We start from the raw sequence: 18,038 nt of genomic DNA on the forward strand, positions 1-18,038 counted from the left end.
CACAGAAGGTCATTGTCTCTTTGCTCACACCCAGAGCACGGCCGGGCTCAAAATTCTTCGTGCAGGAAAGTGAGCATCCAACTACCACCTGGGACCGACATGCACCCACGCAGACCTTCCGCCCAGCTTGCACCCGTGCCCGCAGACCCCCAGCCTCGCCTCTGCCCCACCTGCAACAATCCTACGCGGCTTTCTCCAAGCTCCCCGTGGGGCCTCAGTCTGGCCACTGGGTGTCGCTGTTTCCCGCGGGGCCAACGTGTGGTGTTCTCACCTCTGTCCGGTCCCCCAGTGGCTCCCTGGGCAAGGTGGGGTCCAAGCACAGGCTTTTGGAGTTGAATGACCTCTGACCCCAGACATACCCACTGAGAAGCCTGTCTTCTCGGGCTCCCTGCTGAAATGTGGATTCTCGGGCCTACCCCAGTCTTCCGGAACCAGAAAGTCTGGGCATTCTGATACTCACGTTTGGGACACTGTGCCCTCCAGACACAGGAGGTTGCCCGGGAAGAGGCACCTCCCTTTCCTGGCCGACTCTCGAAGCACTTTCCTTGCTGTGATCTGTGACTGTCATAGGTAAAGTCCGTGATTCCGTGGGGCTCTCCGGAGAAACCACGCAGGGCCTCCCTCTGTTCCTGACCTTGCCCCGCTCCACGGGCCTGGCCCACTCTGCACCCCGCCTTCACAGCCCTGGTTAACCTTTCTCCCTGTCAGATCTTGTCTCAGACGTGCTCCTGCCAGAAAGTTTCCCGGCCCTCCCGCTGCCACCCGGAGTGCGTGCGCTCGCTACCCTGGGTACTTCCCTGAGGCCGCAGGCCCTGCACCCCCCGGGCTCGCGCCCTGGAGCAGCGAGGCCACTCGGCTCCGGCATCTTGTTCAGAGTTGTTCATTCTCGTGTGGTTGACACACAGAAGGCACGAGAATGGTGCTCAATAAACAAAAATACGAACCGATGACGCAAAATGCCAGAACCTCTCCCAGAATGTTTCCGGAAGAAATGAGGCAGACGTCTGTCGCGTGGAGGACAGAAATGTGGGTCTGTTCACACGGTTGTGGGTGCTAAGGGAAAGCATTCAATTTCCCGAGGTTTAAAAAGTCAATTGCACATACTTGTTGGGGTCCCCAAGACCACCCAGCTCGGTGAGTCACTGGGGGCCCCCCGAGACTCAGCACAGGCCGCGCTCCCAGCTGGGATTCACAACACAGAAATGGTAGGGCGCGCAGGAAGGGAGAAGTCGGGGGAGCAGGCCTGAGCTCCGGGGGGCCCTCCCTGTGCACTCACACAGGCCACCACCAGGTGCCTGAGAGAGACGCAGCGCCCGGGGTTTTAATCGGGGGCTGGGCAGGAGGCCCCCTGGGCCTGGCGTAGATTTCGGATGCCCGGGCGGAAGCGGGTGCTCAACTCGAACCATGCCGCACAGACCGCACAGAAGTCAGGGGCAGCGAGGTCCTCTTATCCATGAGTTCCAGCCGCGGGCCACCTGGCGGGCGGGTGTTCCCAAGGAGGGCAGCGGGGCCTGCTGGTCAACCCTTTCTTGGACGCGATGTGTGGGTGCCCTGGGTCTGCCGTAACAGATGACCTCAAACGGGGAGGCTCAGACACGACAGTTTATTGTCTCTGTCCTGGAGGCCAGCATAGGAGAGGTTCCTGCCCACGTACATCTTCCAGCGTCTCTGCTGCTGGCAGTCCGTGGCTTGTGGCCCCATCACTCCCATCTCTGCCTCCGTTGTCACGTGGCCTCTTCTGTGTCTGTGCCCACACTTCCCCCTCCTTGTGAGGACAGCAGCCATTGGATTGCGGTCCCCCCTACTCCAGTGTGGCCTCATCTTAACCTGATCACATCTGCAGTGACCCTGTTACAAGTCACATTCACAGGACTAGCGCATATATTTGGGGAGGACCCCATCCAATCTACGACAGCCAGAAACCACTGGGACCTGTTTCCCTGGCACCAGGGCAGAATTTTCCAGCAGTGGGAGTGGCAGCCTTGGTGCGGCACAGGGCAGTGGGGCCAGCCCCAGCGGCGTCCCCCGACTTTGGCCTGGATTCTGCTCATCTCAGATGGGAGAGTCCTGCTGGGTCGTCCTGATGTAGGCATATCTCTCAGGCTCATGGAAGCCTTAATCCCTAAAAGTCTGAGTCCTGGAGCCAGAGGAGTGTGATGGGGGCCCAGAGGCTCTGTAGTAATTGGCACCCGGGTCTCCCCTGGTCCCTGTGGCCCTTGGTGCCTTCCCTGACTTATGGACGAGGACACTGATCAGGCTGCAGGTGACTCCAGATACCTGCCCGGGCCCCCCACCTCCAGGGGAGAGGCCCGGCCCCTCCTCTCTGAGCCCCACCTTGAGCCTGTTCACAGCCCTGTGGTGGGGCCCCCAAGGGTCCTGAGGATGGGGCCAGGAGGCTTCTCTCTCTGAGAACCAGCAGTGGGTCCCCGGGGGGCACAGCGGGGCCCTACCCCCGCTCCCCTAACCTCACCCCAGCTCGGTGCAGCCTGGGGAACAGACGACTCCATGAAATGCTAACTCCTGAGCCCTTCCAGAACTTAGAGGCTGTGCCCATACCCCCGGGGCACCCCCATGCTTCCCCCTCCTTACCCTGGAAGGGGTGCTTCACCCAGCACGCTCAGGCTGACCAGGGGCAGCACGGGAAGTGGGTGGTGTTTGGGGGGGAAATCAGGGAGAGCCCGGGGTCCAGGGTGCGCAGAGCATCGGAGCCCGTGTGCAGCCTCGGAGGCGCAGAGAGATGGGGACGGGGGTGACCTGGGGAGCCGGCGCTCAGACAAGCGGGCAGCGGTGAGGACGCGGTGGGCTGCCCGGGAGAGGAGCCGCGGCCGCCGAATTTCCCGGCCTTCCCGGGCGCAGGGCTGAAGCCCGTGGGCCGTCCCCACGTCTCAGCGCTGCCGCACGGGGCTGGGCTCCCGGGTCTGCCCTGCAGGTGCACGTCCTTCACTCTTGGACCCCTGTGTCCCGCACCCCAGGGCGCCCTGTGCCCAGGGAGGCAGCTCAGCGGGGCGGCAGGGGGCACCGCCAACAGACGGGTCAAGACGGGCCTGTGGCGCCTCTTGCCACACAACTAAGCCATCACCCAGGGACACAGTGTCTTCTCGGGGTCCCCTCAGTGGGGCAGGCTCTGTATGACACATACTGGGCAGAGACCCCTCCGTCACGGCCTGGACACCTGGGTCTGGACACTGCCGAGCTGAAAGCCACACTTCACAGCAGGCGGCCCCTGCCGGGGCCAGTCCTGCCCCTCGGGCTGAGACGGAGGTTTCAGGCCAGTCCCTGCCTCCTCCTGGGACCCGGCGGGCTGTCTGTGGGAAGGTGAGCACAGGGCCTCTAATGGCCTTCCCTGGCCTGGGGTGTCCCAGCAGGCTGGCTCTAGCCGTAGTTTGAGAAACAGCATCTTGGAGACGCCGGGCAGGAGCGGGCGGCCGGCAGAGGGGAGCGGGCCTGTGTGGCCCACAGACCGGGTCACCGTCCACCTCAAGTGCCGGGGGACAGACGGTGCGTGCCCTGCCTTCCTCACGCAGCTTGGGGGCACGGCGGGCAGCAGACCCGTAGGCAAAAGCAGTCACCTGCACTTTTCACATCCACTGTGGAAAAGCGGAGGTGAAAACGCAGACTCTGTATCACGGCGTGGCAGGCGGCAGCCGAGGGGCCCACGGCCGAATGGAGACACAAGACCGCCTGGGCCGACGGGGAGCTGGCCAGGGAGGACCACCCAGGCGCTGGGGGGAGGACTCCACGCCCCATCCAGGGCCCTGGCTGACCGGCACACTCTCCGGGGGGGGTGCTGTCCTTGGTCTCAGGTGCCTCGCTTGGTCTGGTGTCGAGCTGAGGTCGAGGCACACCTGGCCAGGTGGCCCTTATCTCCAGGGCTCCGGAGACAGAGGTCGGTTGCCTGGCCAGCTGCCGGTTGTCGTCACGGGCTCCCTCGGCTCCCAATGGGCTCTTGGCCTGAGGCGACGCCTCTCTGGATTGCAACAGCTCCCCCCTCCGCCCCCGTGTCGCTGACACAGGGTTCCTTCCTGTTTGGGAACAACACGCACACCACCCCCCCCCCCGGCTTCCTGGCCTGTGCCCACCCACCCACCTGCCGGGACGAACCGGCCAGTCCTCCCAGGCCCAGGCTTCCCCCTCCCTCCCACGTGCCGCACCGCACAAAGCGGGGTCCTTCCCTGAGGTGGGATGGGCCGGACCGCGTGACCCGGCTGGCATGCAGCACACAGCTCGGCGGAAGGGCGTCCGGGGGACCCCATGCAGCTGAGATGACTCCCTGGACGGGAGGCTTGGCCACAGCCCAAGAGAAGAGCGAGCAGGGTTGAGCAAAGAAAGGGACAAGCATTCCAGGCAGAGGGAACAGCATGGGCCAAGGCACAGAGGCACGTGTCAGACTGGAGCGAAGGGGTGTGTGTGCCTGGAAGATACAGGGGGAGGTGGTGCAGCTCCCCAGCCGGGAGGGAAGGGGGCCCAGAGGAAGGGGTGCAGCCACCAAGGGAAGGAGCCAGGGCAGCCGCTGAGCCGAGGGTGCCCAGCCCCGGGGAGGGCATGCTGTCCTTGTTCTTAGCGGGCAGAAAGGCGCACGGTGTGGTGTGTCCTCTCTGACCAGCTCAGGGCAGAGGAAGGGCTCACCAGGGCCGGGCCGGGCTGACACAGCACCGTGACTCCCGGGGCCCAGGGCTGCGCAGGCTCACCAGGCTGTGGTGGGGCAGGTGCCATGGTGGGGCAGGACCTGAGAATGCCGGCTCCATTGGGGGGTCTGCACACGTCCTCCTGACATGGGCCTCAGCTGGGCAGACCCCCCACCTTTGTCCTTCGGCCCCTGCGGTTCCCCCTGGGTCCTCACCGCCCTCCTGGCCCTGGGAGCGGCACCCTTCCCCATTCTCGAGGCCCCTAGTTCCTCCCACTCCACTTTGACCTTCTCCTGGCAGCCCCCTGGGGTTCTCCCCTCTTCTAGGCTCTCGGCTCCCAGCACCCAGGACTCCTCTAGTCCCCACTCCTCCCCTACCTATTAGGGCTTCTACTTTTCCTCTTGCTGATACTACATCAGCTAGAGCAGCCAGACGGGTCCTGGTCGAGAGTGAGTGCTCTGGGAGAGGGGAAGGAGGGGAGGGAGGGAGGGAGGGAGGGAGGGAAGGAGGGAAGAGGGGAGGGAGGGAGGGAGGGAAGGGGGAGGGAAGGAGGGAGGGAAGGGGGAGGGAAGGAGGGAGGGAAGGGGGAGGGAAGGAGGGAGGGAGAGGAGGGAAGGGAGGGGGGAGAGAAGGAGGGAGAGAGAGAAGGAGGCAAGGGGGAGGGAGGGGAGGGAAGGAAGGAGGGAGGGAGTAGAGGGAAGGAGGGAGAGAAGGAGGGAGGGGAAGGAGGGAAGGAAGGAAGGATGGAGGGGAAAGAGGGAAGGGGAGGGAAGGAAGGAGGGAAGGGGAGAGGGAGGGGAGGGAGGGAAGGGGGGGAGGGAGAGAAGGAGGGAAGGGGGGAGGGAGGAGAGAAAGAGTGAAGGAAAGAGGGAAGGAAGGAAGGAAGGAAGGGGAAGAAGGAGAGGGAGAGGAGGGGAGGGAAGGGGGAGGAAAGGGAGAGGAGGGGAGGGGAGGGGGAGAGGGAGGGCCCACTGAGCTGGAGAAGTCCAGGCCAACTGTCATGGCGGGCATGCCCCGGGCCGGCTGGGACCGCACCTTCCCTGGGGCCGCCCGGGCTGCTCTCTGCCCAGGGCGTGGAGCCTGCGCCCGCGCCTGCTTCCTCGCCCGTCGGATGGACAGACCACCACCGCTTCCGAAGGCTGTGGAGGTTCCCGCGTGCTCAGGCCCAGCCTGGCTCAGGCTCTCTGGGTCCCCGGGGCTCCCAGGATGCCAGACAAACCCAGATCCATCCACGAGAGCTGAAGGGAGGGACTTTGCTGGGCTGGGGATCGAGCCGGCACGGGGAGGTCGCGTGCCCGGCCCCAGGGGGAGGGTGCCGCCTCCTCGGTCTCCGTGAAGTCTCCTGCGGAAGCCACGATGCTTCCCCGTCCCCGGCGACCGAGGCCCATGGCGTCAGAGCCCTAAACACGGCAGGAATCCACGTCCTAATCCACGGCAGGCCCCGTCGAGAACTCTGCGAGGCATGGGCGCTGCTCAGGGAGCACCAGGTCGGGCTCCGGCCTTTCCTGGCTTCCCAGGGCACCTGGGGCTCCACTGCACGGGTGCCTCTGGCCCGGCTGGCCTGGCTCCCTTTCCTGCAAGTGGTCGAGCGTTGCATTTATTCCAACCACCTGTCGACTTCGCAAGCGGAGGACTCCCAGGCAGATGTGCCCCTGGGGACGTGAGTGAACACCAAACGTCAGGGCCGTCGGGAGTGGAGAGGCCGAGGAGACCCTTATTTCTAAAAGGATCAGGAATGACTGTGCCCTCGGTGGGTGTATGTGCGTGTGCGTGTGTGTGTGAGAGAGAGAGAGAGTGTGTGTCTATACAGACGGGGCATATATATTTTCCAAATTAAGCCTTTCCCTTAGGTCAGCAAACTGTGGTCCCTGGGCCAAATCTGGCCCGCGATTCGTATTTGTAAATAAAGTTTTATTGGCACACAGCAACACCACTCTAGCCACTTTTGCACGGCCACAGCAGGATTGAGTGGCCGCAACACAGCCTAGAAGGCCCGCCAAGTCTGAAAGATCCGCTCTCTGGTCCTTTAAGAAAAACTCGGGGGACCCCTGAGCCCAGCAGGATGCACTTGGCTGGGGCCCGGCATCCGACCGCTGAGGAGCTGGGAGGGGCCGGAGGGCAGAGGGCAGCTTGCCAAACTCTGTTTTTCATTGACCGGACTCTGAAGGAACCTCCCCCGACCGAGGGTTCAACACCCTGGCTGTCAGGCCCTGACATGCAGGAGAAGTGTCGATAAAGGGTCAGGTAACAGCGACAAACAACGAAAGGCAGAGAGGGTGCAGCGGGGGAGCCCATCGACCGGCCTCCGGACACCAGCTCGAGGCCAGCTGGGAAATGTTCCGAGCGCTGGCCAGGGCCAGTGCGACCCTGGGGCCCCAGGTGGCCGGTCGGGCACGGACCATGGCCACCCGCCAGCTGCTGGTGGCCCCTCCGGAGGCCCTGCTCAGGCCCCTGTCCATCCCTAACCGGCTGCTGCTGGGGCCGGGCCCTTCCAACCTGCCTCCGCGTGTCCTGGTGGCCGGGGGGAAGCAGATGATTGGGCACATGCACAAAGAGATGTTCCAGGTAGGCCACGTGGGTGGTGGCAGCGGGTGTCCTGAGTGTCCGCCTCAGGGGGGAGAGGGCAGAGGCGGAGGGTCTGACCTGCGTGCCCACGGCCCCCAGATAATGGATGATATCAAGCAAGGCATCCAGTACGTGTTCCAGACCAAGAACCCCCTCACCCTGGCCATCAGTGGCTCGGGGCACTGTGCCCTGGAGGCCGCCCTGTTCAACATCTTGGAGCCAGGGGACCCCTTCCTGGTCGGGGTCAACGGCATCTGGGGGCAGCGGGCTGCGGACATCGGGGAGCGCATCGGTAAGAGACGGGGCAGAGGGCGGGGTGCGGGCCCTCGAGCCATCCTTCCCCCAGGCCTCCCCCCTGCCTCCCGCCCGGCAGACCCACCGCACACGCCCCAGGCGCCAACCGTGGCCCCTCCGCGGGGAAGTGCCCGTCCCCTTCACGCCACCACCCCCGCCAGGCCCGCTGCTGCCTCCTCCAAGCGGGCGCTGGGGTGCTCGAGAGACCCCCGTCTCCCAGTCGCCCAGAGCTTGAGGACAGCTGTTTCCAGAGCACGTGGGCAAGCCTCAGGTTTCCGCACAAACCCGAGACAGCCCCCGCAGCTCCCCAGGGTCCCCGGGCTTCACCTCTGCTCTGTGACAGGACAGGGTTCTGGAGGCTGACACCCCCTCCCAGGGTCTCAGGAACAGCCGCCTCTCAGGAGCGGCCAAGTAAACAGAGGCACCGACGAGGTGTTCACTTCCAGAGTAAAACTTTCTGAAGAGGGACCAAAATCAAGAGCAGGAGTGTGCAGCCGGTTTAATGATTGATCGTGGCCTTTGGAAACATCCTGCACGGTCAGCTCCACACATGGCCGCACTCGGTCCTGGTTCATGGACAGCCCCTCACCCCTCACCCGTCCCCTTCGTTTCACACGCCGGTTTTCAAGGGGAGGCGGCGTCGGGCAGAGGCCAGGGCCCCTAGCGGACCTCACGGGCTCCCCCGTTCCTGAGGCCCTGCCTGACCCCTGCGCACCCCGGGCGAGACCCTTCTTGGCCCCCACCCGCACCCCTGCCTTGGGGTCCCCCCTGAGGCTCGGTGGTCCCACGGCCTCCTTCCTTCTACACCGACTCTGGAGCCGCTGTGCAGGGGGGCGCAGGGGCCCGAGAGGGAGAGCGGGACGGAGGCCTGCCTCCCAGAGCCTCACTCGTCCGTCCGTTGCTCCATCAGTCCATCACCGCACGCTGCTGAGGCGCGGCCCACCCACCAGGCCTCGTACAAATGCTTGTCTACTGGCCGAGGGAGGAGCCCGGCTGGGCTCGGGGAGGTTAGCCCGAGGCGGGGGCAAAGGAGCTGAGCCTGGTCGCTCTCATCCCGCGCACCCCCGGAGCCTCAGCTCCCTGAGCACACCCCACTTCCTCTTCCCTGCGGCCACGGGCCGGGGCGGTCAGCACAGACCCCCGGTCTCCACGCTGGGGTGGAGGGTGCTTACCTCTCACGCTGCCCCCGCCCCCAGGAGCCCGAGTGCACCCAATGATCAAGGACCCTGGAAACCACTACACTCTGCAAGAGTTGGAAGAGGTAGGGTGGGGCACGTTGGCCCTAGGGAGGGGAGGAGGCCGGCTGGCCGAGGGGGCTCGGGCTGGGAGACTGGGGCTGACCCTCAGCTCTCCCCGGAGCAGGGGACCGTGCACAGGAGGACTTAGGGGCTGGTGGGAAGCCTGATAGGGAGGCTGCCTGGCAGGGAAACTGAGTCAGGAGCCCGGTTCCGTGGGCTGGGCGAGAGGGGCTGAAGGCAGGAGGTGGGAGCAGGACGCCCTGACACTCAGGATGCCAGTCCTCCCCGTCGGGAAAGGTCCGTCCCAACCAGCCAAGACCCTGGGGACTCAGCTGACCTCACCGGGCCCCAACGGGACAAGGCAGGAGGAGGCTGGGCCCATTCCGGCTCTGTCTCGGGGCGGGGGGGGGGGGAAGTCCTTCTCCTCCCAGAACCAGCCCACCTCCCGGAGCCCAGACGCGGGCTCAGCACATGAGGCCCATCCAGTTTCCGCCGCCCAGATCTGTCCCATCCACGGGGAGGAAAGGAGGGTTAGGGGGGCAGATCCTGCCCTGCCCTCACCAGGGAAAGTCTTTCTGGGAGGGGCTGGGGGGCCCACGGGGAGGCGCCCACCCCCTCTGGCTGTGCCCACAGCTGGCACATCCGTCCCACTCAGGCCCTGGCCCAGCACAAGCCGGTGCTGCTGTTCCTGACCCAGGGGGAGTCCTCCACTGGCGTTCTGCAGCCCCTCGACGGCTACGGGGAGCTCTGCCACAGGTGAGCCTGGCCCAGGGGGCGGTGCCGGGGGGCGGAATCAAGCACATCTCAGAGTCTGGCTGGGCGTGGGGGTGCAGGCAGGCCCCTCCGGGCCAGGGGGCAGCAGGGGAGACCCGGCTCCCCCCATCTCCGTCACGCACAGTGAGATGCAGTCGGTCCCGGGGTCCTCCTCGCTCCGCACTGAGTCTGGGTGGGCTCCACCCAGCTGAGGGCAGGACCAGGTGCTCCCACCTCCCACTACCCTCCTCCAGCCTCCCCACCGCGGCAAGGGGCTGGCCAGACCTCGGGTGTAGTCGAGTGGGATTCAGGTCTGGAGAGCTGACCGCAGGATGGGAGGAGGGAGCTCTCCGCAGCCAGGCAGGCTCACCCTGCCAGGACAGCCCGTCCCCCGGGGTCTTGTCCAGTAAACCAAGCCTGGGCTGGGACCCTCGGGACATCCACGTGTCCCCTCCATGCCCAGCGTGGGATACTCTTCATGCTTCAAAAGAATTGTTTAAGTCATCTCGGTGCCCAACGTGGGACTCAAACTCATGACCCTGAGATTAAGAGCCACACATTCCACTGCCTGGGCCAGCCAGGCGGCCCCATGCCTCTCTCGCTTCCTAAGAAAGTGTGGAGGTGGAAGAGAGTCAAAGTTTCCAGCTCAGCTGTTTCTGGACTCTGTCCCCTCTGGGCTCTGGCTACACGGCCAGCGTGCTGTTGCCAGAGGGACCAGTCCCTGAGCCCTGGGCCCCACGCGGGCCTGTGGGCCTGAGTGCGCAGAGCCCCAGCCGCCCCCAGGACCACACGCCGCCGGGGCGGGCCCTCACGACTCCCAGACCCCCGGGATGGGCTCTGTGTAGGAACCAGGGCGGGCCGAGGGGCGGGCGTCAACGCCCGTCCACGGCAGGTCTCAACCTCCAGGAGGAGGCGCCCTGGGGGAGGCCAAAATTCCTCCACGCTTCTGTGCGGGCTTTCACGGCCCCTCCAGGAAGCCTCTCCTGCCTCACTGTCCTGCCCTGTGCCCCCAGGTACAAGTGCCTGCTCCTGGTGGACTCGGTGGCATCCCTGTGCGGGACCCCCATCTACATGGACCAGCAAGGTAAGGCGTGTCCCCTGCACCCGGCCGCCCTCCCCGCCACTGCCCGGAGGGTGCAGAGGGCCCTGGGGGGGAAGACTCCTGAGGCAGTGCCTACAAGCCCGCCGGATTAGGACCCCCGGGGACGCTCGTCTCCTCGCCGAGGCAGGACCTGCCCGTGGACTAGTCGATGCCCCAGCGTCTCTGCGGCCCCGTGGCGGGGAGCAGGTGGAGAAGCTCCCCCAGCGTCTGGAGAGGCGCTCAGAGCCCCTCAGGGCTGGGCGGGAGAAGCGTCAGGGCCCCTGTCAGTCAGGCCGGGCCTCAGGGTCCCCACCGGCCTGTCACACGCAGCGAGCACTGTTTCCGGGGTCGCCTTGCCGGCCAGCCTGGAGAAGCCTTCCGGGCCCAGCGTTTCCTCCCAGAAGAAAGGCCCGATCCACAGGGGGTGGGGCCTGGCCACAGCCACCCCTCCCCTCGCTCCATCGGGCAAGCTTCTTCCAGAATCTTTTCTTACCGGGGCGCTCTGGGCCGTCAAAGGGGAGATTTCTGGGCTGACCCTCAGAGCCTTGCTCCGAAAGGAAGGGCTCGGGGAGGGGACGGGGCTGTCCCCGGAATGCCCACACTGCGCCTCCTGGGCTGGCGGTCCCCGTGGTGCCAGGGAGGAGGCTCCAGCCCAGATCCCAGGTGACAGCGCAGCCCCGAGAAGCCAGGGTTGGAACCCGGGACGGCCTCCGCACCGTCCCTGTCCCTGCCTCCCCGTCCTCAGTGGAGGGTGTGGACCTCAGGGAAGTGTCGGCGAACGCTGCTCGGGGCGTTCGAGGCCTTTACCCGTCAGTTTCAGTTGGCAGGATTGAATTTGCGTGAATACGCCAGGCTCACCCTTTTCCCGTCAGTAGGCCTCTGGGCTCCTTCTGGGTTGACGCTTTCAGGAGTAGCCTGCAGAGGGCGCTCCTGCACAGACGAGGCTGCTGGGGCCGTGTGCGCACAGCTCCCTCAGGCCCCGGCTGCAGGGCCTGCAAGGCGGTAGCCGTGAACCCTGTGCTTTGCCAAGACCCTTCACAGCCACCTAGAGCGTAAATCTCAGGTGGTGACCTTGTCGGTTTTCGCGACAGTTCGGCGGCCGCCTGAGGTGGCTAGAACACCCGTTTCGTCCTGTGTTCTGCCACACGCTCGCTCACGACACTGATGCCACGCGTGGGTTCCTCCACCCGAGCCGACCCGACCGTAGGCGGGTGGCCTGCAATTTCACTCCATCTACGTGGAGAGGGCGTCACGTCGCATAGGTCAGGGTCTCACTCCTACAAGACCGTCCAGCCTGCCTCACACAGCACTTGTGCTGCAGGTCCCCAGGTTGCCCAAAACTTCTGTTCGACTTGCTGGGGTCCGGTCTGGGTGGGCACCCTCCCCACCCCCCCACCCCCGCGATGATCCCACCCGGGGCGGAGCTTGGCCCCCAGGAGCACACGCCCCTCCTCTCCACAGGCATTGACGTTTTGTACTCTGGCTCCCAGAAGGTCCTGAACTCGCCTCCAGGGACCTCGCTCATCTCCTTCAGTGACAAGGCCAAGTGGGTGACTCCTGGGCCCCTGACCTAAGGTGGATGTGCAGTGAGGCCGGAAGGCCCCTGAAGCGGGAGGTCAGAGCAAGAGAGGGAGGGCTCAGGGGCTGTGCTCAGAGACACCTCTGGCCTGTCCACCACCCGCCCTGGACAGGTGCCCACCCTGGACAGATGTGCCCAAGCTCTGAGTTCATAGGGCAGGGGGTAGCCAGGGCACGGTGAGGTCCCGGTGTGAGGCTGGTGGCCTGCCCAGTCTGGCCTCCAGAAGATTCTCCTCATGGAGCCTGGGCTTGTGTGTGAGGGTGCAGGGCCTGGCATTCTGGAAGTTCCCCAGCCTCAAGCCAAGGACTGGGGGTCCAGTGCCTGTCTCCCATGCCTCCACCCTTGGCTCAGCGTCCAGGAGCTGAGGCACGAGCTGCTTGACGGGGCGGGTGCGGACCACCTTTGTCCAGCAGCCCCGGTGCCCCCGGTCCCCAGCGTCCAGCCCCTGAGCCCGGCCAGGCCGGGATGGGGGAGGACCCAGGGATGCGGCACCGAGACAGTCTCGGATGGGGTCAGGGGTCGTCTGTGGCCGTGGGAAGTCTGACCGCCTGCGGGAAGGTCCAGGAGGCGGCTGGTGGTCTGAGTATAGAGCTCGGGCAGAGGCCCTGTCTGTCACGCCCGTCTGGAGAACAGGTGTATTTAAAGCTTCGAGATTGGCTGCATTCCTGGGGCCTGAGAGGAGAGGAGCCGAGGTCCCCAACCATGCCTGGCCCCCCGAGGTGCAGCGGCTGGGAAGACACACACCCTACCTGGGCCTGAGCACAAACACAGGGGTCCTGGGGGCACCTGCCCCTCTGGCTCGCTTCCCCGGAGCAGGCTCGCCTGACGAGACCACCCCCAGGCGCTCCGGCCAGACAGGCGGGCACTCACGCTGCTCCTTCCTTCCCAGAAATAAGATTTACACTCGGAAGACGAAGCCCGTCTCCTTCTACCTGGACATGAAGTGGCTGGCCAACATCTGGGGCTGTGACGGCAAGCCCAGGATGTGAGGACCGCAGGGCCGGGGCCGGGGCCATATGTGGTGGCGGGGCGTGGGGGTGACCTCTCTCTACACCCAGCTTCTCGTCAGCTTTATACCCTGGGTTCGGGGCCCACGCCCCAGCCGTAGCCGCAGGACTCACCAGAGTCAGGCCATCGATGCCCGCACTCGGCTCCCCCACCCCTCCCTGGCCTGGGAGCTCAGGTCCAGCAGCACAGCCCCGACCACCCTTGCCCCAGGCCCCGTCCTCCCAGACCCAGGGAACCTCTGGACGCTCTGGGCCTGGCCCTGAGACACCTTCCCATTCCTGGGCCTCGGCGTACCCACCTCTCAAAAAGAGGGGCTCAGCCAGGGCTCCTTGTGAAAAGGCTTTCGCTGTAGCCCACACAGGGATTAGGGGACCAGGAAGCGTGCCCTACTCAGTGGGCACAGCAGCTTCTCGGGAAGGACAGGCTGGGTGGGGAGCCAGCCCTAGGCGATCGGGCCAGTGTCCCTGCCCCGAGCCTCGCTCTCCCCAGCCCTAGCTGCCTCTCCAGCTGAGTCCGTACCCCCAAGCCAGACAGCAGCCCCCTGGGAAGTGGCTAGACCCGTTGTCAGGGGGCCTGGCCACCCCCCACCCGGTGACACCGGACCAAGTCCCCTCCTGTCTTCCAGATACCATCACACGACCCCTGTCGTCAGCCTATACAGCCTGAGAGAGAGTCTGGCCCTCATAGCGGAACAGGTGAGGGGAGTGGGGCGGGGAGCCGCGTGGAGCGGGGACTCGGCGGGTGCAGGACCCCGAGGGAAGCATTCTCAGCTCCTGGAGTCCCCGTGCCGAGGCTGGTGGCCTCTCAGAGGCCCCTTCTCCTGACTCCCTCAAGCCCTTCTGAGGACACAGATGGGAGGGATTCTAAGTGCCGGGCGGTCTGCCGGGTGGGCCTGGCCTGCACCGAAGGAAGAACGGGTCCACGGAGCAGCAGAGAGAGGGGGCGTTACAGCAGAGGGTGGGCTGCGCGCAGGAGCGCGGGGAGAGGGGTGGGAGGGCCGGCGGCGGGCAGAGGGGTTCGGGGGGGGGGGGACAGAGCACTTTCCCGCAGCCCCCTCCAGCTCCCGGGGTGGGGCAGGGGCCAAGCGGGGACACGTGGGTGTGACCAGGAGAGTGTCTTTGTCCGGTGCAGTGACCACGCTCTCGGGGCACAGAGTGTGTGGGCCCCGCGGGACAGAGGACAGGAGACACTGCCCCCAGCATAGCTGGGGGTCATCCCGGTGTCTCCCGGGAAGCCTGCGGCCAGCAGCCCAGAGGCGGGAAGAGCGCCATGAGTGGCCGGCCTCCCCAGGAGGCTGCGCGCTGTGTGGGCCTTGTGCGCCCTTCCGTGCCTGCTCATGGAGCCGGCACCCCCGGGCCCGGCCAGCAGGAGCTGAGGAGTCTCGAGAGCTGGGGGGGGGGGGGTCACCGGCACCCAGGCTGGCCGTGCACCACGGGGGCGTGTGGCTGAGAGGGGTGAGGACAGCGGATCGTGGGGTCCGTGCACGGGGAAGACGGGAGACAGGACAGCATGCGACTCAGAAGCCTCTTTCTCTCCCCTGGCCAGCGTCCCACCTACAGCAGGGGGATCCCACCTCGCACCCTCCGGGGGCCACAAAGCTCCAACCCATGGCTGGGCCCCCCACTGGCCCCCCCAGGCCCAGACTATTTCCACTGCCCCGAGGTGGCTCCAGCTCTGGCCCCTGGGGCAGAAGCGGGGCCCCGAATCGGGGGACTCCGGGGGTCTTTATGGGGATCAGAGTCCAGGCTAGGAGAGGAGCCCCTCCGTAGTGTGAAGCTGCCCCCCACTATGGGTGAGACACAGTTTCCCCTCTCTCACCACCGAAGGAGGGACCCCACCCTGCCCTCCCCTGCCCTGCCCACTGGGTGTCCTCTCCCCTCCCAGGGCCTGGAGAATAGCTGGCGGCAGCACCGGGAGGTGACGGCATATCTGCATGGGCGCCTGCAGGGGCTGGGCCTGCAGCTGTTCGTGAAGGACCCAGTAAGGAGGGCAGAGGGCAGGGGGCAGGGGGTGGGGGACAGGGGGTAGGGGGCAGGGGGCGGGGAGCAGGGGGTGGGTGGCAGGGGGCAGAGGGGTGGAGGGCAGAGAGCAGAGGGCAGGGGGCAGGAGGTGGGGGACAAGGGGTGGGGGGCAGGGAGCGGGTGGAAGGGGGTGGGGGAAGGGGGTGGGGGGAGGGGGTGGGGGATAGGGGGCAGGGGGGTGGAAGGCAGAGAGCAGAGGGCAGGGGGCAGGGAGCGGGGGCAGAGAGCAGAGGGCAGGGGGCAGGGGCAGGGGCAGGGTAGAGAGGGGAGAGGCAGAGGGTGTGGGGGAGGGGAGAGCTCCTACCCAGCCCCCTCTGAATGGACACAGATTCCTGGGGTCACCTGGGTGGTCATTTTTACGGTCGCAGTGGCCTGGCCTCTGATCTTCGGATGCTTAGCTCAGTGACCCCGCTCTTCCCGACAGCCTCCCCGCCTAAAGTAATGATGGGCGATCTCTGAGCCGGAAGACGCCCGTGGCCACCGGAGCCCCGGCAGTCCAGCCAGGCGGGGGTGGAGGGCGGAGGGTCCGCTCGACTAGCCAGCCAGTCCAGGTTTCAGTAGGAAACAGGAGAGATGGTGACCCCCGTGTCTTTGGGCCCCTTCTCCCTCCCTCCGTGCCCTCCCCCATCTCTGCCCGCCCCTCTGGGGCCTGAGACCAGGGCTGGCCGGGCCAGGACAGGTGGTGCTGGCCGTAGGCTGTCGTGGAAGAGGCTGAGTTGGGCCTGTCCCACAGGCACTCCGGCTGCCCACCGTCACCGCGGTGGCCGTGCCCGCTGGCTACGACTGGAGGGACATCGTCAACTATGTCATGGACCATTTTGACATCGAGATCACCGGCGGCCTTGGGCCCTCGATGGGGAAGGTAAGGGGCCAGCTGTTGCTCTGAGTGGCCAGGGGTGAGGGCTGGCCACGCCTGCCACGGAAGTTACATTCTCCACCCCCACATGGAGCGCCACATGGCCAGGCCCAGGCCGAGGTCGGCGGTCATCGGTTCCCCAGGACGGCAGGGGCACCCACACGGGAACATCCTTCTCTGAGCCCCAGGGGTTTTGCAGGGGGAGCTGGGAGAACGAATTCTCCTGCCCCCTTTCGCCCCAGCCTGGTGAGGTTGTGGGGTGTGGCCCCTCCGATTCCACCCAGAATGTCCTTCCCTCCGAGCGGGCAGACCAGGCTGAAGGCGCCAGGCCTGGGTCTGGCTGTGCCCACTGAGTGAGCGATTCTGAGTGACCTGTAACTGACCGTCATCCTGACCTTCCTTCTGGAGCTCTGTGCGTGCGGAGGGAAGAGAGCCACCCCTGCCTGGGTCTGGGAGGGAGGGGGGCTCCCTGTATAACTGGGGGAAGCTCTCGGTGCCGGGGTGGGGGGGGACCTGGCTCTGCCTAGACCTCACTCAGGGAGGGGCTCACATCTGCCCCGGACCCTCCCCCACCCCTGCAGGTGCTTCGCATCGGCCTGCTGGGCTGCAACGCCACCCGGGAGAACGTGGACCGAGTGATCCAGGCCCTACAGGAGGCTCTGCAGCGCTGCTCCCGAAACAAGCTGTGACCTGGCTGCCTGTGTCCCGCCCTCCCGGAGGGGCCGGCCGGAGGCACCGGGAGCAAACAGACTCTGCTGTCGGTCAGGGCCCCCGGGGGGCAGGAAGGCTGCCGTCCCCGCCCCAGGAAGTCCTTCTCCTTTCGAGCGGCACCTCCTGGAAGCGGACCACGTGGGCTCGGGACCCACGGCACCTCCCAAATGAGCTGCAACCCCCACAGGCCCCTGGCAGGTGGACACTCAATAAAGAATCGTCGGTCATCTGTCCTCACTGTGTGTAGGGCGGGCGGCGGAAGAGTCTGGCCCCTGACTCTGCCCTCATGGGGGTTGCTTGGGGGCAGTTCCTCGCCTAGGGCCTCCCCAGGGCTGGAAAACAGTGTGTAGGGGCCCTGTCACCATACACCCTGCCCCACATCTCGCGCCTGCAAAATACCGCACCCCCCACACCGCCAGGGCGACCCCCGTGACCCACGGGGCTTATTACTCGTGACTTGTGATCAGAGTCACAGAGATTAAGGCACCAACATGCCCGCAGCACACAGCCAGGACTTGACCTGGGAAGACTGAAGGTCACGACGTAGGCACACGGGCTTCCACATGTGCTGAGAGTCTGGGGGCCTCAGATGCATATCCGAGCGTGGCCTCTGCACCCCGACCCCTCCCTGTTCTTGGCTTGGCCCCCTCTGGCCCTCTGGCCCTTAACTGCCCCCTTGGGGTTTCTGCCCAGGCGCCCTTAGCTTCTCCTAAGACTTCTGGGACATGCAGCCTCGGCTCTACTCGATCACAGCTGCACCCGTGCCTCCACATCCTCACTGGTCCTAAGAGCCCCCGGAGGAGGGCCTCAAGTGGAGGTGGACACCCACAGCCCGTGACCTTGCGTAGGGCAGGGGTCGGCCTGGCTCGCCCCCCCGTCACTCACCCAGCTGCCGGCCGGCACAGTTGAGTGCGCTGGGGTCGTGGGGATGACCGGAGGTCGTCCGCCCCCTGAGCTCACGGACACCAGGAGAGACGCACACGGGAGCTGAGGGGGCCGAGGGTCTGAATCCAAAGTGGAAGGTGGGTGGAGGGAGGCTCTTCCAGAGAAGGCTGGACAGGGCCGTGTGGGCCACCTTGGAGACGTGGCCTTTGTCCCGACAGCAGCCCTGTCCAGATTGGGTTTTTCCTGCAGCAGACATGGGGATGAGAAAGGAATCCCCATCCGGTGGCGGGTGCCCTGTGCCCCCAGCCGGTCAGTGCCCCCACCGGACTGTCAGCACAGACCAGCTTTGTAGGTGTTTGCGTGACATATTCCCTATTGTGTCTGCTGCTTTCGTTTAACACTCTTGATGGTCACGCGTGTTG

General features: G+C 65.8%; 1 protein-coding gene across 1 annotated transcript; it reads left to right on the top strand.

Annotated features, from left to right (window-relative positions):
• Nucleotides 1-6,840: 6,840 nt before the first annotated feature.
• Nucleotides 6,841-16,958, top strand: AGXT (alanine--glyoxylate and serine--pyruvate aminotransferase). The gene is made up of 11 exons (XM_045481979.1): nucleotides 6,841-7,190; nucleotides 7,290-7,482; nucleotides 8,681-8,745; nucleotides 9,378-9,478; nucleotides 10,489-10,559; nucleotides 12,018-12,102; nucleotides 13,025-13,120; nucleotides 13,769-13,838; nucleotides 15,028-15,123; nucleotides 15,898-16,026; nucleotides 16,602-16,958. Exons 1-11 carry the CDS (start codon nucleotides 6,960-6,962, stop codon nucleotides 16,707-16,709), a joined length of 1,245 nt encoding a protein of 414 aa, XP_045337935.1. The 5' UTR covers nucleotides 6,841-6,959; the 3' UTR covers nucleotides 16,710-16,958.
• Nucleotides 16,959-18,038: the final 1,080 nt, after the last annotated feature.

The sequence above is a fragment of the Leopardus geoffroyi genome, chromosome C1, assembly GCF_018350155.1.
Source record: "Leopardus geoffroyi isolate Oge1 chromosome C1, O.geoffroyi_Oge1_pat1.0, whole genome shotgun sequence".
NCBI classification, from domain to species: Eukaryota; Metazoa; Chordata; class Mammalia; order Carnivora; family Felidae; genus Leopardus; species Leopardus geoffroyi.

Coding starts and splice junctions, on each gene's coding strand:
- AGXT (XM_045481979.1), top strand. CDS start 6,960: ATGTTCCGAGCGCTGGCCAGGGCCAGTGCGACCCTGGGGCCCCAGGTG. Junction 7,191..7,289: donor TGCACAAAGAGATGTTCCAG/GTAGGCCACGTG, acceptor CACGGCCCCCAG/ATAATGGATGATATCAAGCA. Junction 10,560..12,017: donor CATCTACATGGACCAGCAAG/GTAAGGCGTGTC, acceptor TCCTCTCCACAG/GCATTGACGTTTTGTACTCT.